Genomic DNA, 25,345 nt, shown 5'->3' with positions numbered 1-25,345 from the left:
ATTGTTGCTTAGTACCCCCCAATTAAAAAAATTACAGCAATCAAGTAAAAAATCACATGTGGGGGGATTTATATTTACCATCCCTGCCATCTTAGCTGCTCTCGGGGCTGTTGGGAGCTTGGCGGGGGGATCAGCTGCCATAGCAAAAACAGTAATAGATGCCAAGAAAAATAGGGCAGAATTAGATGAGCAGAAGCGCCATAACCTGGCAATGGAGAAACAGGGCAAAGGTGTTAAGAGAGCCATGAATAAGTTTAAAAAAAACAAGAGCCGCTTACAAACCAAGATATTGAAGCTTTATTCAAGCCACTGGGCATCAAACATTTTAGAGGTGTGTACATGTCTGATTCTTTGCCAGAACAACCACTCAACAAAGAGTGTGGCATTGTTAATTTGGATGAGTACAAAAATCAAGGCACTCACTGGATCTGTTATCTTAAATATTTAAACAATGAGGCATTTGTGTTTGATTCATTTGGAGGTGTTCCACCTGAAAATTTAGTAAAATATCTAAAATCACCTAATCTTTATTACAATAATGCCCGTCTTCAAAACTTCAAAGATGTTAATTGCGGACATTTGTGTTTATCCGTTCTTAGATACATGTCTCAAATAAATAAACCATCAATTGAAGATTTTCAAAAAGCCTTGTGGTATCTGAAACATCATGGGGGTATTCCATCTCACCAGCCAAAATTCAATATTGAAACTCAAATTACATGATGATATTGTGTATCCCAAAACAATAGCTCTCAGGGCATTTTATGGCATGTACCTGATCCCTAATATTACACACCACAACAACACAATTGCAGTAGGGGATGAAAAAATTGTCATCACTCCAGGGCAATATAATCTATCCACTTTAAATGCTCAATTACCCAGAGGTATAGTGTTAAGTCAAAATTCTGTCACTCACAGAGTAGAGATTGTATCTGCCACAGAAACAGTGGATCTGGGTACTATAGGAGAGCTGTTAGGCTTTGAGAACAACACAAAACTTGAAGCGGGCATCAAACACACTGCTATGAATATACCCAAATTCTTGGCCATAGAAACTCTGAATATTCACTGTAATGTGGCAGAGGGTATGATCACCAAATCAAATGGCATAGGCTCTCACAAACAAACAGGCATCATTGCAACATTCAAACCTAATTCTGAATTCATGGAGCCCATCATCTATAATCCATCACCAACATTATATTTTCCTGTGTGCCATAATAGAATAGATAATATTGAATTGATGGTCACTAATGAAAAAGAAGAATTAGTTGATTTTGCTGGAGCCACAACAACTGCTATCATAGAGATTAATATTTAAATAAAAATACATACAATGGAAAATATTGAGAGTTATGAGCTACAATCATTCCCTCCAAACAGGAGGACATTTGCAAATTTAAATCAACCCAACACAGAAATTGAGGTTGATCTTGATGTAGGGGATGGATTTATACACCCCCACAGAGCAGATCTATACATCAAATTTGATGTTGTAAAGCTCGATGGTACAGATTATCCGGCAAATTCTAATATAAGACTTGTAGACAATTTTGTGCCGCATCTATTCTCTGAAATTGAGATCAGAAAGCATGGCGTTGTTATAAACAGAGTGGATTATCCCGGCATTACCTCCACAGCTTTGGCCACATTGAAATTATCCAAAACCGAGGCTTCATACTACAAAATAGGAGGATTCGAGGCCGGTGATAAGATATTATCTAAAAACCACACTGTACTGTTCCCTATGCGCCTATTGCCAGGATTCTTCTCAGATTTCAAAGAAATTATGTGGAAGGGTGGGTTAAGAATCACATTTAGAAGAGCTGCCAATGATAACAATGCTTTGATGAGGTACAGTGCAATAAACCCCACAGGGGAAGCTCTGCCTAATACCCTACCAGATGCAGGCAAATGCATTATTCAGACCATGGAGTTAAGAATCCCTGTTGTTGAGTATGAGGCCAGCTATGGTCTTAAATACAAAGCTGATATAATAAAAAATCCACAGATTCCTCTGCAATTTTATACGTATCAATGCGTACAGAAGCCCGCATCTGGTACATATTATGAGTTTGATGCCACAAATTCATTCTCCAGCATACAATATGACATGCCTGATTTTGTAGTGGTATTGTTTCAGACTGGAAGACACAATAATCAGGAAAAAAATTCAAGCAAATTTGATAACTGCAACATCAAGAACATATATCTTAAAAATGGCAGAAATGAGGTATTTCCTAGAGAAAATTACAATTTAGACATGTCCAAGAATGATTTCCTCAAATTATATGAGGCTTTTTCGGCTTTCAAGAGAGTCACTACAGGCAATACTGACATGTACTACACACCTGATGAATTCAAAGCACAGAGACCTATGTTTGTAATTAACACTTCAAAAAGAAAACAAGTTGTGGTGAGTGACAGAACAAACATTAAAATTATCTGTGAATTTCATGAGGCATTACCTGATGACACCATATGTAGTGTTATTCTCATAGGAGAAAAATCATATGTTTATGATGTAAGAAATGAGAGAGTCACGGAGCAATTCTAGAGGGTCTCCGCATATTGCATTGTTTTAATATTAGATTGAACCTGGTATCCAATTGAACTTAAATTGGAAGTAAATATGTGTGTGTATGTGTGTATGTGTGTGTGTCTTGGCCTAGTTTTAGGTGTGGCCAAAAAAATATCAAGAGGGGCATATTTTTGACAAGTTTATGGACAACAATCTCACAGAAGTGCCTTTTTGTAAGTATAGGCACATCAATCTGAGGGGCTCTTCCTTTCTCATGGAATCCATGAGGGCTTTTTTACAAAAATCTTGGATTAGAGGGGGTTCCACACTAGAGCAAAAAGCTCATATAGGCATGTTGAGCTAGTTTTAAGTGTAGACAATTCTGCTGGAGGAGAGCTCTTCCTTTCTTGAGTTTATAATAGCACAAGTACCACTACTACAACAACATCGTCTTCAGGTGTTGAAGTAGGAAACAGACTGACTGGAAAAAAGAAAACATGGTGCTATTGATAGAGTGTTGGTTAGCGTACAGAGCTTTCATCAATGAGGTCTAGGTTCGATCCCCACCAAGGACAATTTTTTAAATTCTTTTCTACTAGTGAAGAAGTATGTAATATTGTTTTCTAGGCATTTTGACGAAAGGATACACATCAAATTTGTTCGTTTAATCTGTATTTTCATTCTTCTAATAAGTTCTCTATCGCAAGGGGATATAGAGATTCTCTATCTATGCGATGGATATCTTCTCAATGGTTACGTAGCTACGATTCTCCAGTCCCTTCCACCCACTTGTCTTATTTATTTACTTCACTTCATATTTTTTGCGAGGGTGATTATTCTTGTGTGTCTGTTTATCATCTTTGTCAATAAAATGTTCCTCATTATTGCCGTGATTAACCTAGGGAGAGACCAAAGCGACTGAAATAACAAAAGTACAGAAAATGCAAGACACATCTGCCTAGGCATGTTATTCCTTGGGAATTAGCAATCTGAAAATTAACTTGCGTTTCAGTCGACTACTTGCGAAAGAGTTTCGTGTTGTCTCGTTTGGAGTGTTGGTTATCATGTCGGACTAGCATACGGGCAACCCGAGTTCGAGCCCAGCGGAAGGAAAGATTTTTTTGTCTAATTTCATCCAACCTTATTTATAAAACTGAGGTGTCTGCAAAACGTTTTGAATTGCATGCTACTTCGTATGTTGGTAATCTGAAAGCAGCAAAGATGAACATTTGATGTTCCGAAGCGACGATGTATTTGTGTATGTGTTAAAAAAAAGCAGTTATTTTCTAGCGAAAACATGCAGCCACGTGATCATTGAGAACGCTTCCTAGTTGTCAGTGCTAATATGGCAGTAGCTACAGTCTGTGAACACACACCAACTTTCACGTTTCCCGTAAAATGATTACCTTTCCACGTATCAAAATCATGAGTGCTGTCTAAAGCAATACTTTGATACTTGCGTTTGCATGTTCGAATCTAAAGAAATACGAAACTTTTTTTCCCAACAAATGACATTGAAACCATTAATAACTGTTTGCAATGTGATATTGATATCATATATGGAAAGAATAAAAATTGAGAATTTCGCTTAAAACAACTTATAAATAGGGAGCTGAAGTTGATGAAATGTCATCTTTTTTCTGACATCTAGGACACGATGCCCATTAAATATACTCAATATTACACTTCATCTAGAACCCAAAAAAGGTAATTTTAAAGTGTATTTTTTGCATTTGTTGCCATTTGTCAGGTTTTAGGTAATTTTCTCCGATTTTCGGCATTTTCCCGTCATTTTTTGCAATATTCGGTATATTGTTTCATCATATTTTGTCACTTCTTTAATTTTGGTAATATTCTTGAATCTTTTCACCAAGGTGAATATATGCCTATATATATCTTGCAGGATTGCAATTTACGAGCAAAAGAAAACTGAACTGGTGACAGTCTTTGTTGTGTCTGGGAAAACCACCAGGTGCCCGTCTGGGTCAAACTCAGATTTAAGATCAGATAAGGAGAGGCTGGAAATACCATAGCTAGACCCTGTTTGCACTCAAAATCCTCGTTGCATATTTTAATTGAATGTGCATGTGCTATCATTTGGTGTCCTTTTTTTTAAAGCAAGATTGCATTTTGTTTAATTTCATTTTCGTTTCAATTTTTAAACTGAAGCTAACAAATTTAATGGTCATTTTTTGCATTTTACGTCATTTTTTTCCATTTTTTAGGATATGCTGTAGGTCATATACCTATATTTCTTAGGTCATCAACTTCAGCTCCCTACTTATAAATATATTAAATTATGTGGATACCTGATGTGAAACGTACGATGCACGATCAGAGAGCCTGAATGTTGCATTGAAAACTGCAGAGAACAATGACTGACTTATGAACAGTGAAAAGTTTTTCCATGCTCCAATGGGATTTTATTTATAACTATAAATAAACAAGGGAGAAAGACACAGGTTGGTATGATGAACTAAATTGTAAACTAAAAGTTTTAATTGAAGAAACAAATACGTTCACGGTTCGAAATAGGGCATTCAATTTCAGGCACATTACACTAACTGAAGGAGTATTTTCAAAATTAATAGTATCCTCGTTCTTCACCTTTTTCTCAGTTGTCACACATGTCCATTTCCTCTGTATTCTCATTGGGACGAACACCCACATCCATGCCCGAACCGAGTATTGGTAATGTCGCACGCTAGCCAACAATTCCTGAAGAAAAGTTTGATACGCGGTTTAGGCACAAGTGGTTGGAATCCAACTTTAAACTATAGATCCAGTTTTCTTACTGTGCATAGAGTGGACTTAAAAAGAAGGAAAAAATTGAGGAAAAGTGCTTGAAGGTTTCGATGAGTTTCAAGTGCCTTGATGAGGCGAAGCTATTACATACTATTGACAAGAAATTATCGTAATTGTTTGAAAAACAAAATTCAATTCAAAATTCAACAATTCGCACAGCAAATAAAATAAGAATGTTCGCAATAAATAAATTGAAATATATATATATAGTCGCTCGAGTTAAGAAAAAAATTGGAGGCAATCAAATGGGAATCGAACCCAGTATCTCCTGCGTGTCAAACTAACACGCTACCACCCCACCACCCGGTATTCTGTCAGTTGGACAATCTAATCGTCTTATGAGTAACGCTTGCTAAGTTTCTAATCTTTGAAGCGCTTGTAAATGTTGTTGTGTGTCACGGAGTTATGTTTACTGCAACATTTGAGCACACAATCCAAACATACGTAAATTTTATACACAGAAAACATGGGTTTTCTGCACATAATTACGGAGCATGCGCTCTGTCAAGGACTACAAGGAACCTCGCAAAAGTTACTGAAGCTTCTCTGCGGTGCTAACAGTTGGCCCCGGAATTACGTGGTATCCTGCTTATCAGTCGACATGATCTTGTGCCTGCAGAACCAGCACACTGAAGTGAACGAAGGTATTTTATGTGATTTGGATTTGTAAGCTGGAAGAAAACATGCCACGCGTTACAACAGAGGTTTGTCTTCAGCTTTGGGACAGACAAACCACACTAGGCATACAGACAGAGTATAATGTAAGAAAAAAGGAAATTATTTCTCCGTCTCCTCACACTGACAATTTTATTGCCTTTTTTTGGAGTTATTTGACCACAGAAACGGAATTATATTATTGAAGTCGTATCTCGTGTAATGGCTTGGTTCAGTATGCTGATCAGGTCTTCTGACAAAAGCAGGACGAGCTACCCAAGAACAGTAATTGTCTGTCTTTTATATCTGCTTCCTTCATCATCCGGTATAAGGCAGACAAGCACATACCACAAATATGTAAGAGAACTATTGATAATTTGGTAACTTGTCTTGTTATTTAATTTTTTTTTGTCATGAGCAGCTGCAAAGAAACAAAGGCTTTCCTTTTTAAAGATTACACTGATTAATTGTTATTGGATTAGGAAACTAAAATGACTTCAGTATTCCCATGCAGTACACAAGAGATTCTAAACACACGCTAAAACATACTACTGTTCGTTTCAACTAGTGTTGTCCACGGGACGAGACGGGACAGGCTTTTAAAAATTCGAAACGAGACGAGATTGACCATGTGTCATGAGACGAACAAATATTTTCGGGACGAGACAGCATTTCCACGAGACTTCCACGAGACGAGACAGGCCAAAGTCTCGTCTCGTGGGCAACACTAGTTTCAACGTATTATTTCAACAATCAAGACACAACATAAAGGGCATGCTCAAGAAAAATTATGTCTCTTTGATTATTAAGTGCATTACGTGGTTATTATCAAGTTTGGATTTGCCGGTTATCCAAATATTATTAATTTTGAAAATAGTCTTTCAGTTAGTGTAATGTGCCTGAAATTGAATGCCCTATTTCTAACCGTGAACGTATTTGTTTCTTCAATTAAAACTTTTAGTTTACAATTTAGTTCATCATACCAACCTGTGTCTTTCTCCCTTGTTTATTTATAGTTATAAATAAAATCCCATTGGAGCATGGAAAAACTTTTCACTGTTCATAAGTCAGTCATTGTTCTCTGCAGTTTTCAATGCAACATTCAGGCTCTCTGATCGTGCATCGTACGTTTCACATCAGGTATCCACATAATTTAATATATTTATGAGTAAGGAGCGGAAGTTGATGACCTAAGAAATATAGGTATATGACCTACAGCATATCCTAAAAAATGGAAAAAAATGACGTAAAATGCAAAAAATGACCATTAAATTTGTTAGTTTCAGTTTAAAAATTGAAACGAAAATGAAATTAAACAAAACGCAATCTTGCTTTAAAAAAAAGGGCACCAAATGATAGCACATGCACATTCAATTAAAATATGCAACGAGGATTTTGAGTGCAAACAGGGTCTAGCTATGGTATTTCCAGCCTCTCCTTATCTGATCTTAAATCTGAGTTTGACCCAGACGGGCACCTGGTGGTTTTCCCAGACACAACAAAGACTGTCACCAGTTCAGTTTTCTTTTGCTCGTAAATTGCAATCCTGCAAGATATATATATAGGCATATATTCACCTTGGTGAAAAGATTCAAGAATATTACCAAAATTAAAGAAGTGACAAAATATGATGAAACAATATACCGAATATTGCAAAAAATGACGGGAAAATGCCGAAAATCGGAGAAAATTACCTAAAACCTGACAAATGGCAACAAATGCAAAAAAATACACTTTACAATTACCTTTTTTGGGTTCTAGATGAAGTGTAATATTGAGTATATTTAATGGGCATCGTGTCCTAGATGTCAGAAAAAAGATGACATTTCATCAACTTCAGCTCCCTAATTATAAGTTGTTTTAAGCGAAATTCTCAATTTTTATTCTTTCCATATATGATATCAATATCACATTGCAAACAGTTATTAATGGTTTCAATGTCATTTGTTGGGAAAAAAAGTTTCATATTTCTTTAGATTCGAACATGCAAACGCAAGTATCAAAGTATTGCTTAAGACAGCACTCATGATTTTGATACGTGGAAAGGTAATCATTTTACGGGAAACGTGAAAGTTGGTGTGTGTTGACAGATTGTAGCTACAATACCAATCAAGCAGGGAGCAGTGCCAATATTTAAAAAAAGCATACAAGGTTCCATACAGTTTACAAAGGAAAGTAAAGGCTGAATTGGATAATTTAGTTCAATTGGGAGTTTTGTCATCTATTCAGTATTCTGATTGGGGTACACCTTTAGTGGTAGTAAAGAAAAATAATGGTGATCTACGTCTGTGTTGTGATTTTAAGGTAACCGTCAATAAAGTGGTAGAAAAGAATAACTTATTCTTTGCCATGAGTGAATGATTTACTTAATTCTTTAGTGAATGCAGACAAATATGTAGTGTTGGACCTGACTAAAGCATATTTTCAACTATTACTCGATGAGAGTGCTAAAAAGTTATTGGTTCTCAATACTAAATTGGGATTGTTTACTTATAACAGGTAACCAACCAATTGGTTTAAGCTGCAGTGCACAGATTTTTCAAAGAACAATGGATCAAGTACTGTTAGATTATACATTTGCAAAGTATTACCTGGATGATTTGATTATAACAGGCTGTAGAGAAGAAGAATGTTTCAATAACACAAAACTAGTTTTGGATAGGCTGACATATTACAATATAAAAGTTAATCTCGATAAATGTCAGTTCTTCAAAAAAGAGGTAGACAATTTAGGGTACAGGATATCTAGTAATGGTTTTCAACCTTTAATCAAGAATAAGACAGCAATATTGAATTGTCCAGAGCCAACAAACGTTAACTAGTTGAAGTCATATTTAGGATGATTTCATTTTATCAAAGAAGTATGCCAAAGTTCGCTATGAAGATAACACGTCTTTATGAATTGCTAAAGAAAGGAGCAGTATGGTCGTGGAAAGATCGACATAAAGCTGAATTTCATGAATCCAAAGAATCATTGCGAAAAGCTGAGATATTAACACAATACAATCCAGATCAAGATATTGTACTGATAGTAGACGGAAGAGATGTAGAAGTTGGGGCTCAGTTGTGTAATAAGTAGACCTCGGATTTTTAGGTTCTAAAAAGTGTGTTTTTAGGTTCCTTATATATTCTCTAAAAATCCGAAAATAAGTTCTAAAAATCCTAAAATAGGTTCTAAAAACTTAAATTAGGTTCTAAAAAACTTAAATTAGGCTCGAAAAATCCTGAAATAGGTTTGCAAAAAGACTTAATTTGGTACAAAATTCCCGAAAAATACTGATTAGATACAATCGTTATAAATCCCACAAGAACCGTTATAACCAAATATTAATTTTCTAAACAAATTGCCATTTCTTTATATCATTTTCAAAATTATCTACAAATTATTATAATACTGCACTTGTGCTGTTAGAAAAAGTTACTTGTTGATATAAAAAATGAATTACGTATGTATAATTTGCTACACAATATCAGGGGGGCTACTCACTTGGAATTCCTTGAATTCCGGGAATTACACGTGAATTATTGGCACCGGAAATTATGCGTGAATTATTGGCTCTGGCAATATTCATGAATTTTGGCAAGACATGAAATAAGGTACAAGCGGATTTATACATGTTTATAAATGCCCTGAGGCAAGTTTCTCTCAGTTTAGCTTTTATTTCATTCATTTTTTGAGGATGAAAAAGAACGCTACACAGAAAATAAAACAAAATTTCTCAATCCGTTTACTTTGTCAGTTTATTTTACAGAACAATCTATCTGACAAACGGAAAATTATTATAAAATAATATATCTTGAAGTTGATTAGGTAAATTTTTCGCTACATTGGAATCATTACTTCGCAAGGCGTGAATGCCAAGAAGGACCCCCAGTGGAGGTACAAGCAGTTCGGATCCCACTTTAAACTGTAGGTCCAGTCCCGATTAGCCTTACTGTGCATAAAGTGGACTTAAAACACCAAATCAATCAATCAATCAACCAAGAAGGACCAAACTGACGCGAAAGTGAGCAAGGCCACACAGATCAGAAGTTTGCACTTGGAACTGTACAGGCAGTAGAGAAGATTGGGTGCCAAAACTAAGAATGGGGAGGAGGGGAGGGGGGTAAGGACAGTTTACTTTATCTTAGTAGGCAAGGCTTAGCATTAAGAGTCCATAGTGCAGGGTAAAAAGTAGGGGGAACTGTCCCCTATCGCCGCCACTGTCTGTAGCTAACAGTGACGTCAGACATTTTTGTTTTGTTTAAATCTTTGATAAACATCATATACTTGGAGGGAGGGAAATCGACACAAAACATGTTTCAAACACGTCAGTCATTGAATTATTTTGCCACCATCACCAGTAAATACCTCTGTGAGATATAAAAATCCAGTAAAACCTAAAAAAAAAACATAAAAACGTAAAGAAAGGTTTAATTTAGGCACATAAACCTAAAATAAGTCCTAACAAGCAAATAACCTTAGTCAGTTGTTTCGTTTTTTTATGAAACGACGATATAACTTGTTATTTCTTATTTACCTGCAAAGGAAAAATATTAAAAAAAAACTAAAATACGATGTCTAGTAATAAGACTGAGGGTGAATTGAAAACAATTGCCTGCACTTCGGCGAGAAATTACAGCCAATTTGAAAGGGAAGCGGGCATAAAGAAATTTCACAAATATCTTTATGGAAAACATTTCATAGTTTATAGTGATTCTTTTTCTGTGAAATATATTTTTTGGCGAGACAGCTGCAATTCCATCATTAGCATGTTCACTGTTACAGAGATGGGCCCACAATACTCATACTCAATTGTTTACACAAAACGTGTAGATGTAGGCTAGCAGATTTTTTATCGAGATTGCCAATAGAGGAAGACACAGGAGATGCTGAGGAATCCTTAAATTATATTGACACCTTTGAAATAGAACCTCTATTGTTAGGTAACATAGTAAAGAAGACAAAAGAAGATGGCATTTTACAAAAGGTTGTACAATGGGTTGATGTTGGGTGGCTTGATTCACTTCCAAAAGAGTTTCAAAATACTGTGATCTTACATTATTATAGAAGGAAGAATAAAATAACAATGAATAAAGGATGCCTTATATGGGGAAGACGTATAATAATTCCGAGAGAATGCAGAGAAACAGTGTTGAAGCTGTTACGTGCAGAACTTGTGGGTACACCTAAGATGAAAATGATGGCTAGAGAGTTTTACTGGTGATCTTTAATAGATGAAGATCTTGACAGATTGGGAAATCAATGTCTAATGCAATAGTTTTCAAAGAGGTGACTCCAGAAACAAATATGTCGGATGGAAACAGAGCTTCCTTTTCAGAGAATACATGTTGATTTTTTTTTAATACGGAGGAAGGAAATGTTTGCCATTCATTGATAGTTGCTCTAGATGGACAGAAATGTGGCAGGTGCGATCGACAACAGGAGAAGAAACTATAAAATGTTTAAACAAAAATTTCCAGATCTTTGGGTATCCTTCTGTTATTGTGTCAGATAATGGACCTCCTTTCAGGAGTAACCAATTTGAGAAATTTTGTGAAAAGCATGGAGTAAGATTGATACATTCACCGCCTTGGAATCCGGAAAGTAACGGTTTAGCGGAAAGGTGGGTGTAGACTGTTAAAGGCTTATTAAAAAAATAATTCAAAGTAGATATGAGGGACGTAGAATTGTCTGGGGAAAAAATGATAGATAATATCTTATACTATCTAAGATTTTCGAAGTGGCAACGATTAGGAATGTCTCCAGCAGAAAGAGTTATGAGTTTTCAGCCGAAAAGTATATTCAACTTACCAAATTGCAAAATAGATGAAAAGATAGAAAATAATAAATATGAGGCAGAATCTTGCATGCCTAGACCAGGAGAGATAGTTTGGATAAAACAATTTACATCCTTAGTGCCTAAATTTATAAAAGTTCAGATGATTGAGAGAGTAGGAGCAAGGCTTTTAGAAGTGAAACTCAGAAATGGGTTGACAAAGAAGTGCACAGACATCAAGTGGGAAAGCTTAAGAACAACTATAAAGGTCAGAGATGGGAGGTTGAGAAGAAAGAAGAAGAGTTGGATGATTTTTGGAAGTTTCCAAGGTATACAGAGGCAGCACCAGGACATGGGGAACCTGAAGTACCTGTAACTAGACAAACGAGGAACATAGAGAACAGAGAATTTCGAAGATCTTCTAGATACAAAAAAGAACCAGATAGACTACAACTTACCTTTGGTAACAAGACCTATGAATTATTTTTTTTGTTAGAAGAATTGATAGAAGTTAAGAAAAAGATAAAGGATTTAAGAAGATATACTGTGAACAAGGCTAGTTGGAGATAGATTGTGTCTTGTCTTTGTTGAATGTATTTTATGTAGTTTTTATAACATGAAGTTATAAGTTAAATAAATGTTGTTATTTGGTTAACGTTTTGTCTAATTGAAGATTATTACCAAGTGGACTTTAAAAACAAAAACTCACAACTCAAATATGAAATTAAAATAACGTTATTTGTCAACCACTTTCAACATAACCTCCAGCATATCAGATTCCAAGGCCCGGTTGTTGAGATACACTGATTACCATGTTAATCGATCTACTTTTGGACTGACTTGCCTGTTTTCAACAAAATCGGTCACGTCCTAAATAGCCTCTTTACATGATGTTGAAGGCATATGTCCAGTGGTGGCGATTGGGTTCCGAAACCGGAGGAGCAAGGTGCAAAATTGGGGGCAAAGACTGTATATTTCCCGTTGTATATAAGATTTAGCATAGTGCGAGTGCAAAAGTAGCGAAAAGTTAGGGGGGGCAACTTCTCCCCCTTACCCTCCCTAATCGTCGCCACTGCATATGACAGTTGATAACTGTACCAACAAATTTTATAAAACCAAAAGAACGTTGTGTTTAAATCTTGAAACATCGTACACATTGATATTTTATTATGTCAACAAATCATTACCGGCGATTGGGTTCCAAAACTATTGGGAGGGGGAGATTCTAAAGCTGGAGGGGGTGCAGATTCTAAAGCTGGAGGGAGGGCAAATTTCCAAAACTGGGCAGGCAAGGACAGTTTACTTTCCATTGGTATAAATTCAAACAATTTAAAGAAACATTCGCTACGCATGCGCGAACAACAAACTGAGGCGACACGATGCACAGTATTGAGAAAACGACCCAGTCAGAGCGACATACAAGCAACAATCGACACGTGCAGTTCTTCCTGTCACTTCGGTTCGAAAGGTTCAATGGATTATAGAGGTTTCGCTTCCAAGCCACACGTGTCGCTTGTCGCTTCAGTATGAAATATCCCTTAGTACTAAGGTACTTTCAAAATTCTTGTGGCCTCGTGCCTCCCTGTTTGTGCAGTATGTTAGTGCCTAGATCTATGGCTTCCATTATGAAGAAAGTGTATTTACCTGGATGGTAGTAAAAATACGGTGAGCAACCACAGAGTTTTTCTGACAGATCCATTCTACACTGCATCTTGCACATGTGATAAGAGTAGACACCAGAAACCAGCAGATTTGATTCTTCTGGATAATGGCACCGCCTTTGTTCCAATTTCAATTTCTTAAGCGGAATCTGAGGGTATGCAATATGAGGTTTCACCGCTACGTCAGCCGTATCCCTGGCACCATATACGTGGTACTTGCTCATGGAGTCGATAACATCATACGGTGAATGAACAAATACCTGTTGGGAATAATAATAATACTAATAATAACAACAACAACAACACTTGTGACATCTGAGAATTCTAAGACATCTAATACTGTAGATCAAGTGTGGAATTTTAGCCTGTTTTTTTTAACACTTTTCTGTTCTTTCAGACAAAGCCCAATGCAACTGCTCAAATTATGTTTCTTTGTTGTTTTTTTCACGCCATGCATGCAGAAAATTATTGAAATAACATACCTAACTTACACTCATTAACGCCACCTTTGTATTATATGTTCAGAAGATACGTAGCTTAGATTATGATGAAGTTGAGAGCGAGATTTCAAATACAAAAAATCTTCACGCATATAGCAGCGTGCCATGAAAGCATATTTAGGGGATGTGGGGGCAGGGATCTACACATTATCGACCATTTTGAAGGTGATGTTTACAGCATCACGCTCCGGCAGCCCCCAGGACTTCAGCTTAAGGCCCAAAGAAATCTTCATAATATTGATATTTCTTGATCTCTGGCTTCCTCGTATAGTCCCGTTTCGCCTAATCCCCTTTAGCGTAATCCATGGGTTCCCAAACATTTTCTTTTTAATTATTTCATAATTTCATGTACGTTGAAGCGAGGGAGGGATAGGAATGGGAATGGAGGGAAAGGATCCTTCTGGGTCGTTTCCATTCTTATCTGAAATCTTGAAAGGTCTGAATTGCGTTGTCCACTATCAAAGAAAATTTGATAACTACTTAAAAAGGTGGCAGTGCGCGACCAAGAGAAAGGAATGGTATTTGTTAGGTTTTTACGACATATTTGTGTATTTGGCTAGTTTTTAGAGTTCAGTCTAGTTTATAGAAAATTTTCCAATGTCCGCCTCATAATCCTCCTTATTTTCAAAGAGCTTCTCACACGACTCATCGTTACTTTGTAATTAAGTGATTTCTGGCCTTCCTGACAGCATAGTCGTTAAATCGTCACCTTGTAATCAAGGGATCCCGGGTTCGATACATGGTGGAGGCACATAGTGGTTCGGATCCCATTTTATACTGTAGGTGCAGTCCCATTAGCCTTTCTGTGCATAAAGTGTACTTAAAACAACAATCAATTCAATTAAAACAAAACTTAAGAAACTCAAATCAGCTTTAACATGGTGATAATGTGACAGCTGAGATGATGTATTGTGAAGCATTTGCTACATGGGGCGATACCATCCCCCGCACACCCTCACCTCGAGCGCTGAACCATATTTCAAGTGATTTGTTACTCCCACAGACTGGAAACGTAGAAGTAAATACTCTTGTTGAAATTATTTGTGAAATCCACTCTCATTCATTCTATTATTATTACTTAGTAGGCAAAGATTGAAACTCTTCCTAACTATGTATTTCGTAGTAAATGTGCTTTATGAAGAAACAGGCAGTGTCAGAGCAAAAAACAACCAACACATGTGAAATAGAAAATGAAAGTATAATATTACCTTAACCGAGTCTTTCAACCCATCTAATGCCAACTTGCCATAGCAAACAGTATTTAGAAAGTTACACTGTGGTGTTGGAACATATGGTTTTATTTCTGAAAACCTCCTGAAATTAGAAAACACGACGCAGTATAAATTTTTACATATTTGTGTGTATATACAAGGGATGATTTTTTTAGTAGTGGCAACTATGCTCTAGCGACGCCGTGCAACGGAACTAGGCAATGTTGTTTATACCAAAGGTTAGTTACATGTGTACCCTCCCTTAGAGCAAATGATCCTACTCTTCTCACTCCACGAAAGTGCGCAGTGACAACAAGAACAGAGCAGTTGTGAGCGAGCGGTCGCGGGGAGCAATCACGATGTTTACGAAGCAGGAGCAGCGGAGCTGGTTAAAAATTGAATGTGCTAGAGGCAGAGGCCTGCACAAGACCTGGAGCAGACCCGTTCGCGAGACATCGCTCCTGAAATGCCATGCAACCTGCGCAACACCCTCGCTTGAGCACCTTGCCTGACCATCTGCCCAGATCGTTCTTGGCAGGTATTGAAAACCCACAGGGTAACCGCAGTCGTAAGATACCTAGTAGGTCTCAGTGCGTTCATTCAATCAACTGCACGCCCCTCCCTCTGCATGACGTATTTGCTTCGACTAGAAACTGCACTGAGCGCACACCTGTCTGCAGAGTAGTTATTCACCCCCGTTGAGGTCGATAAATCAATTGATTGGAAAAGATCGATCAAAGATCAATTGATGACCAAGCAGTGTGGGCAAGCAAGGGTGGGTGTTTTGAGCGTTTTGATTGGTTGATGGGGGAAAAGGGGCGGGGCTTAATGATATGGACTTCCTGTTGTTAATGAGGAGATTGATAAGTGTTTCCGGGGGGCGTTTTCGGTGCTTTGATAAGTTTGGCGGGAAGTGTTTCCTGTTGTTATTGAGGACTTGATAAGGGTTTCCGGTGTTGATGAGATTAGGTGGCTATTTTTGGGGGGCGTTTCCCGTTTGAGACCGTTGATAAGTCTGAGATTCCTGGAAATGGGTGTAACGGTTTTTCTGTCTGAATAGAACATGTCCGAACATGTTTTGGGCGTAGGTTTGGATGAATTTGCAATTTCTGGGTGGTGTAACGGTTCTGTGTGAACATGCCCGAACATGTTTTGGGCGTAGCCTTGTAGTTTTAAGTTTGTTTAACGGAAATGGTGACGTAGGAGGGAAAAGGGTATAAATAGAACGGATGGAGGATCTTAGTATCATGTGAGGATGGATGTAAGCGGTACACGTTTGTCTGATAATGGTGTGAATTTCTACGAGATCAGCTACGAAGAGTTCTGGGAACTTGTTCGGTCTTGCGGCGATCTGGACAGCGATCGAACGGCCCTGGATCGGTTGCTGAGTTATTTCCCGTTTATGTATGTAGCGATACCTGAATCTCCCTGGTGTGGATGTCACGTGGTCAACGGATCAGGAAAAAGAATTCACCGTCGCTGCGAGACTTTGAAGGAGATAGAAGAGAGGAAAAGAAGAGGTGACGAGAGAACAGGATTTCCGAGTCACCGGTGTATCTGCGAACTACGTCGCAGGAAGGAAGAGTTGGGCGAAGCTTTGAAGAAGAGAGTGAAAGAGTGGCTTTCTTTGCTGGCAGACAGAAATTCCGTGTGGTGTTCTGGCTGTGATCGTCCATTGTTACTTAACTTAGAAGGTCATCCTTGTTTCCCTGTGGTTCCTCCCGAAGGTTTCGATTTTCGCAGACGGCTGTTCCCCGACGATCCTGAGGATATTCTGGCTGAACCTTTATCGCCGATACCGAGGACCCCGTCACCTACAGTATCTGATTTTGAGAATATTCTGGCTGAACCTTCATACCCGATGCCAAGGACCCTGTCACCTACAGAACCCGATTTAATTCGTTTTTACCTCGTATGAGAGTGTTTACTCACCACGATTGCTGGACTCGCACCGAGCCTACAACGCCGTCACCTACAGTATCAGACGAGTTTCCTTTGTTCGACATATGAGAGTGTATACTTACCATACTCGTCTGATAGCAGGCGGTCCTTTTACCACCGATTATATGTCAGTGAATGCGAGATACAAGACTTACAGAAAGTGGCCAATAGGATTACGTCAGACTGCTGAAGAATTAGTCACTGCAGGTTTTTATTATTCAGGATTCAGTGATAGGGTAATATGTTTCCATTGTGGGTACGGAGCGTGTGATTGGACATCCGAAGATTGCCCGATTCTAGAACATTACCAGGCAATACCAGCCTGTACTTACATACAGAGTGTTGCAGCGTTACACAGTGATTCGAAAAGTTGCAAATATTGCGCCAGTGTGGAAACTACTGAAAAAACATACGATAATCAGAGTGTGGATTCTGTGCTACTCTGTAAAATATGTTTTGAAAACTCTCGCAGTGTGGTAATTCTTCCGTGTCGACATTTTGTAGCCTGTGGTCTCTGTGCCTCTCAATTGGACAAGTGTGCGGTATGTCGGGGCAGTATTGATGATACATTGACAGTGTTCACCTGTTGAACAAAATGGATGCCTGTTTTTTGGACATGCAAGGTTTTCGAGGAGTCGAAGGAGAATTTGTGTGTAAAGAAGTAGGAATTTTAAAATTTCCTTTCGACAGTGCATTTGACTGTTTAGTGAAACCTCCATATGGTTTACACTTGTTGAGTGAAAAGTATCGCCGAGTGAATTACTGGCTCCGTACCAACAAACATGGTCTCGATTGGAATGATGGATGGCTACCGTACGAGAAATTAGAAGATCTTCTGTATTTAGTGCTTATGAATCAGCAAGTTTATGTTAAAGGTACGGAGAAAATGGAATGGGTGAAAACATTAGTGGGGAAAAAAGGTGAGGGTAAGATGACTGTATGCAATATCGAAGAACTTGAATGTCCAAAGTTAAGCAGTGTCAAAAACAGTTCAGAAAGTTTAAAATGTAAAGAACATGGTAAAGGTGAAAAAACCTGTGCAGTTGAAAATGTCTGGAAAATGTACACTTTTTATTGTAATAAATAAAAGAAATGTTCAAAATATACAAATGTTTTATTTATAATTGATAGTATGGATATAGAATAACACAAATATTTTATTTACAATTGATGATATAGAAGGTTTACAATACCTGAAGGGTTATATTACAATACATAAAATAAAAAAGACTGATTTACAATACATAAAATGACAAAGACTGATTTACAATACATAAAAATAACAATAGAATACAATATGGAATAGATTTACAATGGATACTTTACAGCATCAGATACATAACATAACTTATTTACAATATCAATGTGTGTCCAAGATTGTTCTCAAGATATATTTCAATCATCAGTTCGTTGTACCAAAGTACATAAAAATAGTTCAATACATCGGGTACTTCTTTTTTTTCTGAAACCATATTCTTTTTTATACAATATACAAAAGCCTCCATTTCAGGTTGTAATTTATGATAACGTTCGTTCATTAATTTTTGCAGAGGTCTGAAAAGATTACACATAAATAAATGTAGTTCAGAGGCTGTGAAAATGAAAGCATCCGGTGAATGATGTTGATACATCGAGATGCAACGTTTCCCGAAAAAATTTACACCACTAACGGTGATATTTCCAGTAACCAAATAATTGAATCGTCGACCAGTGTCGACGTAATTCAGTAAATCAGATTTTAAAGCACACAGTTCTCTAATCTGTTTAGAATCGATGCGTACGGGTGATCTCCCCTGTTGCGAAAACTCCCACACCAAATTGAAAGGGGATTCCTTTTCGAATCCTATGGCTACGTACTTGTTTTTTTCCTTGTTCAGAAAATATGTGTTTGCAAGATAGAGATCTAAACATGCATCTACGTCATGTAGTTTAGGACACTCGATTTTGTCTGTGGAAAAACCAATTTCCCTACGTCTCTTTATGAAATCACAGTCCGTAGTCACATCCATTCCCTCGTCAGCCGTCTCGTTCTTGATAGTAACGGTTTCTAATTTAATAGGTTGCACACGTTTGCGAGGTTTACGTTTGGAAACATCATCCTGATTGGTCATGCGTGTCACAAGTTTGTCGTGTTTCTCCATTATAGAAGCCGCAGGAGGTTCCATGGTGTGTTCACTAGAACTGTCTCGATGGCACTGAGAGAAAGATACGCAGCACACATTTTAAATAGATTTCTTCATGACACGAGTCCGGATCGTGTGGATAGAGCAACACGTTTGTTCCCCTCTGGAACACTTGGAATGTGGTAAACATTTGAAGATCTGACGAAAACGGTGTAGGATATATCCATCTTTACTGATACCTGGTGGAAATGTGTGGATGAAATCCTTGGTTGTAACGTGACGTGCTTTGTAATAAGCATACACGCAACAGTAATGACCGCATGTTGTGGCCAATACCCCCTGTAAGGGAATGTTGTTGTAAGTCCAGACCGAGGAATGGCTATTCAGGAAAGTTACGAATTCTTGATAGAAAGGATGAAATCCGTATGAATCGAAATACTCGGCCACATTGTTTTTGTCGAAATAGAAGGCCACCCAGTGTGTACCCCGGGAGTCGGACTTGTCAGTGTTTGCGATGATCAAGGCCGGGGTAGGAAACGTCCGAGGTAAAAGATCCCTCGGGTAAACACCGTAGAAAATGTTTCTGGTGGAACAATTACGAGATAGAATCTGTCTGATCTGCGACGTGTTCATGCTGCTGCTTATGTTTTCAATAATGTATAATAATGCGTCTGTCTTTGGTCATTTCTATGCTTCCAGGGCTGTTGTCAAGTAGTTCGGGAACCGATTGTATGTTCACAGGTTTTGAAGTTGTCACTTTCGAAGAAACACTACTATGCTTGATAGTACGGGTTATCACTTTGGTAGGTTTTTCCATCACAAGCAGTATAATGTTTACATAAGAGCTATTTCGATAACACTGTGAGTCAGAAACACAGGCACACATATTTATGGAAAATTCGGTCTCACTGATGGAGGATGACACTTCTATCTTTAGGTATATCTACTGCAGATTCAAATTCAGCATACAAAAGGCATGTTATATTTTCCGACAGTGGGGGAGAAAATTGCATCTCGGCTCCGATGATGCCTTGTTCCTGGAGACTGGTGTGCGTGTCGTTTCCTGAAGAGTCAGGCGTTATGTCGTAAATCAGAAAAAAGAATCCGTTCTCGAACATTTTCCGTGTGATCTGGTGTCCGTAATTTGCGTGGTGAATGCCTGTACCGGAAAATAGAGTTTGATAGGCACGTGTTATCAATCCGCTGTTTCCTCCTGTGGTGATTCGTAAAGGTTCGGAAGGTACCAGTTCTCCATTTTTCACAAGATGGAAAGAAGATAGGTTAAAACTTCTAAAGTCGAACGGATTTTTCTTACTGTCTCCGAGAAAGCTGGCGGTGGATACCATAGCAAAAAGAACAACATTCGGAAAAGGACCTTGAAAAGCATTATCGATCGAAATCTGCTGCGTTCCGGCGACGTAAGAATAAGCTTTGATGACGCTTCTGGTGAACGGATAATGAGCAGGAGCGTAAGTGAGTGCTCTGTCTATGGCCAAACTGGTGGTAGGAGTAGGAATGATGTGATTTATTTCGAGAACAGCCTTTAAAATTTTTATTCTGACTGTAGGTGATGTCTGGTCTCCCCAGATGTAAAAAGCGTCACGTGATCTAGCTAGATCGATGCGTACTTCAACACCGTTGATCAGGTATTTAGACTGGTGGAAGAAATCTATGTGAAGTTTTCCCATAAGGTCGACCACGGCTGTCACTTCCGTAGGATTTCCGGTCGTCGGAACATACTGGAAAAATTTTTTTCTGGTGGTGAAACCTGTGTTGTCGGCAGTGATTTCATCTTGATGTTCAGGTGTGTCCAAATACCACATGGCATTCGTGAGATGCGTGTTTGCGGCATCGCTTCCGTAATTGATAGCTGCTTCGAAGATCGCTTTATATGCGTAATTGTTATCGGCGGTTGTTACAGCAATGCCGTTGAGAGTCACTGTACATTGGGAAAAGAGTGAATGGAGAAGATAATTCACGACCCCGCAGTTTTTTGTGAGGGCATTTTCGGTTTCGGAAGCACTCATGGGACTTCCATCCTGTTTAACCATTTGCGTTTGCAGACGGAGATATGCAGATGAAAGATCGAGAAAATCAGTTCCTGCCGCCGGTATGACAAACTGAATTATATTCTGATTATCGATGGAAGCGATAGGCTTGTAGGTGGCTGTGTACGTTTTTTCCACATTTTGCTGAATAGGTTTTTTCCGGAAGAGGTCGAACTGCGAGATCATGCACATGTTATCCTCCATTATTATCCAAAAATATCTTTCCCTGAGACCTTCTGTTTGATTTTTCTTTTACGTGTTCTCCTAGATTTTGCGGATGTTTTCCTTCGTTTTTTGGATGCTTGTTTTTTACGGATCGTAGATGTTCTAATACGGGTGGCTGAACGTTTTAACATCAACTGAGCAATTCTTGTTGCAGGTTTTGTTCTTATACCAGAACCTACCAGAGAGTCGATTTTTCGTTGTGCTTTACTTTGAAGATTTTGACCTGCTTCACGTACCCGTTGACGAACAATAGTTTTCGGAGTTTGTTGGTTTGTTGCAATGTCGGTGATAATGTTAGCGCCTGTTTTTAAAGCTTCTCTTCCGATCGCCTTTGCACCGCTCCAGAGTAGAGGTTTCACCATTCTAAACAGTCCTGCGAAAAGTGACCCCAATCCTCTCCCTTTTTGATTTCTAGTTGAACGGTAGATGGGGCCAATTCCTCCACGGATTTGGTTACTGTAATATTCGGTCTGCGAATTCATGATGATTCATTCGCTTTTCGACAAAGACTGAGACAAATAGCTGTCTACTGTTTTTTAAAAGGACTTTGCTTTTCTACGAAAATGTAAAACAGCGATTGTGGGTACGGAGCCAGTTCTCAAAGGTAAGAAATTTCCTTTTCTATCGTACAACGCAATTTCTATTGTTTCGAAAGAGGCTTTATCCAGAGGAACGTAATGAATCGGGTCGAATGATTGATGGGCTACGGGTACTGTGCAAGACGTATTTGTGTCCGAACACTGTTTTCGGGTAAGACGCAAGAGACGTACCATTTCTCCCCCGACCAATTGTTGTTTCACCAGATCGGAGTAAATAAATATATATGGGTTTTTATCCACAACGCTATTGGACTGTGCGTGCGTAGAATAAATAGATTTCAATATGTCATATCGAAATTTAGCATAGTCATCAGTTTCGTTTATGGGTGTAACGGTATTTGTTGGAGCATCGTCAGGTTCAGGCTTCGGAACCCCTATCACGGATAGATGTTTGTACACGGCCTGTTTGAAGAAAAACCTGAGATGAGTAGGAACAGCTACATTAGCAGGGTCTGTTTTCAGGAAATAAATCAGATCCTCTATCGTATATGTTGTTGCAGGAAAATAAAATGGTTGTTCGTTAATATAGAGTGTGTTATCCGCACAAACAGTAGATCCAAATGTTCCCCATTGCGGTTCCGTCAAAAAATGCCAGAATTTCTCGAGAACGGATCTCCTTATTTCCAGGTCGTCGGGGAGAGATTCGATGATGGTAGAGACTAGGTCCTCAGCACTTGCATATGTCCGAACAGGAAGAGTTAACATTCCAGAATCAGTTTCCAAAACATTGTCGTATAGAGTTGAATAATGTAGTTCTGCCAATCCGACTTCCCACAATTCTGGAGACAGATCGATCCGTTTAGCAAGTTTTACGGTGAAATGGGTGAGTGTGTTGTCTGGAAAATATTCCTCCGATGCAGATGATAGGAGGTAAACGTAGAAATTATCGTCCATTCTCGCCGAACACAGAGAAGTTACTGGATCGCAGTAACGTTATATTTTGATATAAATATGTTTTGGAAATTATTTTCCCGATAACTGTTTTACGGAAGATGCCTTGATCCACGAATCGAAACTAGGTGGATATCCGAGCCAGCGAACCAGGTATTCCAAATTTTTTCCTTTTCCCCGGGTGTTCAAAATTTTATCAATTTTATACTCTTCGTCAGGATCCGAATAAACTTTCTGCAGTTCATGTTTGTAAAATGTACCTTTTACTGGTTCTTCATTTAAGTCGTCTAATATGTATACAGGTACAGGTGTTCGCTGAACAAGGGCATGGATTTTGAAAAGTTCTCGTGACCACGATTGTTCGTATCCTTTCTCGAAATGTCCTTTGACGACAGAAATTCGTACAATATCACCTACATTAAGATCTGAAGACGGTTGTGAAACATGTTTGTCAGGTTTGTTAAGACGTTTCCACACAATGTAAACGTTTGTTTCGTTGACATCTCGAGGCGCCATTCCTATGGAACTGTGGATTGCTGTATTGTAACCTTCGAGAAGTTGCGGTAAAATATCTACATAGCGTCTTGTCTGTTTTGAGGTGAAATATTTCCACATCCGTTCTTTTAATGTTCTGTTGAAACGTTCCACTACACTCGCTTTCACAGGATAATTTGTTGCTGTCGAGAATTGTACATGTTCATTTTTTAAAAATTTCTGGAATGTAGAATTTGTAAATTCCGTTCCTTGGTCGGTCTGTAGTGTATCAGGTTTCCGTCTGTTTTCTTCGAAAATAGTTTTGAAAGCTTCGGTTACCGAATTGCTTGTTTTATTTTTTAGCGGTAATGCAAAGGCATATTTTGAAAATACGTCGATGACTGTCAGAAGATATTTGTATCCGTCGTTATGTTTTTGTATCGATGTCATGTCGTTGAGATCAGCTTCCCAAAGCATGTCTATGTTCCATACATTGTAATGATTTCGAGGAAACCTTTTTCTCGCAGATTTGTGGAGAGTGTAGGTTTCCTGATGCATCAGCCATTTTTTCACCGTATCGCGGGATATATTTTTATCCCGTACCGCTTTCCACAGACGATCTACAGATGAGAATGAAGCATGGTGTCGGGGATCGTAATATATTTTGGTGAGAATTTTATTGTGTTTCAACTTAGAGACTCCCATGACCGATCTCTCTGTCTACGGCTTTTTCTCAGAGGAACCAGTTTGTAAGCGTCAGGTGTTCTCAGAAAAGGTGTAGTTTTCCTGGAAACACGGACTGTCACTTTCTTCTTCTTCTTCTTCTGTCGATGAGACGGTCCAGGGCTTTCCGTTGGCGACGATGAGAAGTTCAACGTTTTCGGATCCGGAAGGGTTTTTTCCTGACGTTCGTCTATCAAGTGTTGTGCCGTGGATTGGTACTCATCGATGATGTTCTGTAACTGATGACGTGTATTACGGGGTAATGTCTCTGCCAGGTTCGGAGGAAAATACGTCGATTCTGGTGAAATAGTAGAAGAACCGTCGTTATCTTGAACAATAGGAATCTGTAATGGTTCTTTGGATTTTCGGCTCAGCCATAAATACTCGTCCAGTTCCTTTCTGTAAAGACGCCATTTTTGATCGTCTGATATATTTTTCATTTTTAGAATATCATTCATCTTCTTATCTAGAACGGATAATTTTTGAGTCACAGACAATTCGGAACCACGAATACGTGCTAACTGTTCCGGTGAAAGGACGATCATTTTTTTGTAAGAAGATGTCATTTCTCAATGAGGAATGAGAGTACCGAGAAGACCCGATAACAAGGAGCCTAGAAGTAAAGGTAGAAATCCTCCTTTCTGAACAAGAAGCTTTCTGCGTTTCTCGATGTTCACTTTCGGTTTCACTAGATTGCGTATGACCGACTTGTAAGGTGTCAGACGACGTTTTGCGGACGGTTTAATTTTCACGTTTCCTTTTAAAACGTTCAGGCAGCATTCGCTGATGAAACGTATCGTTTTTTTCGGAGCACTTTTCAATAATGATTTACGGATTTTGGGCGGTGAATTTTTCAACACGTGCAAGAAAGGTGAATGTTTCTTGAAAGAAGTGGAATGTCTATTCCTGTTAGAACGTGAGTTGGTACGTGTCTTCCTCGTTTTCCTCATCTCGATGCTTTAAACATTCCTGAGGAAGATATACAGTTGAGTAATTCTGGTTGAAAACGTCTGTCTGATAACGTAAAGGATCCGGTGTTGACTGTGAGAGATCGATATACAAATAACTGTAAGGTTGCGCGGTAGCATCTATATATACTTTTTCGAGTTCCTTCATGCGGTGAGGATGAAGTTGTCTTGCAAAAACAGTGAATTGGTTCATATCTCGAGGATTTTTAAAAATAACAAAGTGCTTCACGTTCAACGAA

At 38.4% G+C, this 25,345-nt stretch overlaps 1 protein-coding gene across 1 annotated transcript in view; it reads right to left on the bottom strand.

Moving 5' to 3' along the window:
• Positions 1 to 25,345, bottom strand: part of LOC145979599 (sodium channel protein Nach-like) — a 121,888-nt gene that overhangs the window by 64,176 nt on the left and 32,367 nt on the right. The window contains exons 5-6 of the mRNA XM_083112565.1: positions 15,112 to 15,217; positions 13,387 to 13,663 (exon numbers count right to left, since the gene is read on the bottom strand). Of these exons, the coding sequence (XP_082968691.1) occupies positions 13,387 to 13,663; positions 15,112 to 15,217 (383 nt within the window). The remainder of the gene's footprint in view (positions 1 to 13,386; positions 13,664 to 15,111; positions 15,218 to 25,345) is intronic.

Source organism: Lepisma saccharinum, chromosome 26, assembly GCF_977018435.1.
Source record: "Lepisma saccharinum chromosome 26, izLepSacc3.1, whole genome shotgun sequence".
In the NCBI taxonomy this organism is placed as follows: domain Eukaryota; kingdom Metazoa; phylum Arthropoda; class Insecta; order Zygentoma; family Lepismatidae; genus Lepisma; species Lepisma saccharinum.
Note: the sequence above shows the minus strand (reverse complement) of the source record. Positions and strands in the feature narration are given on the sequence as shown.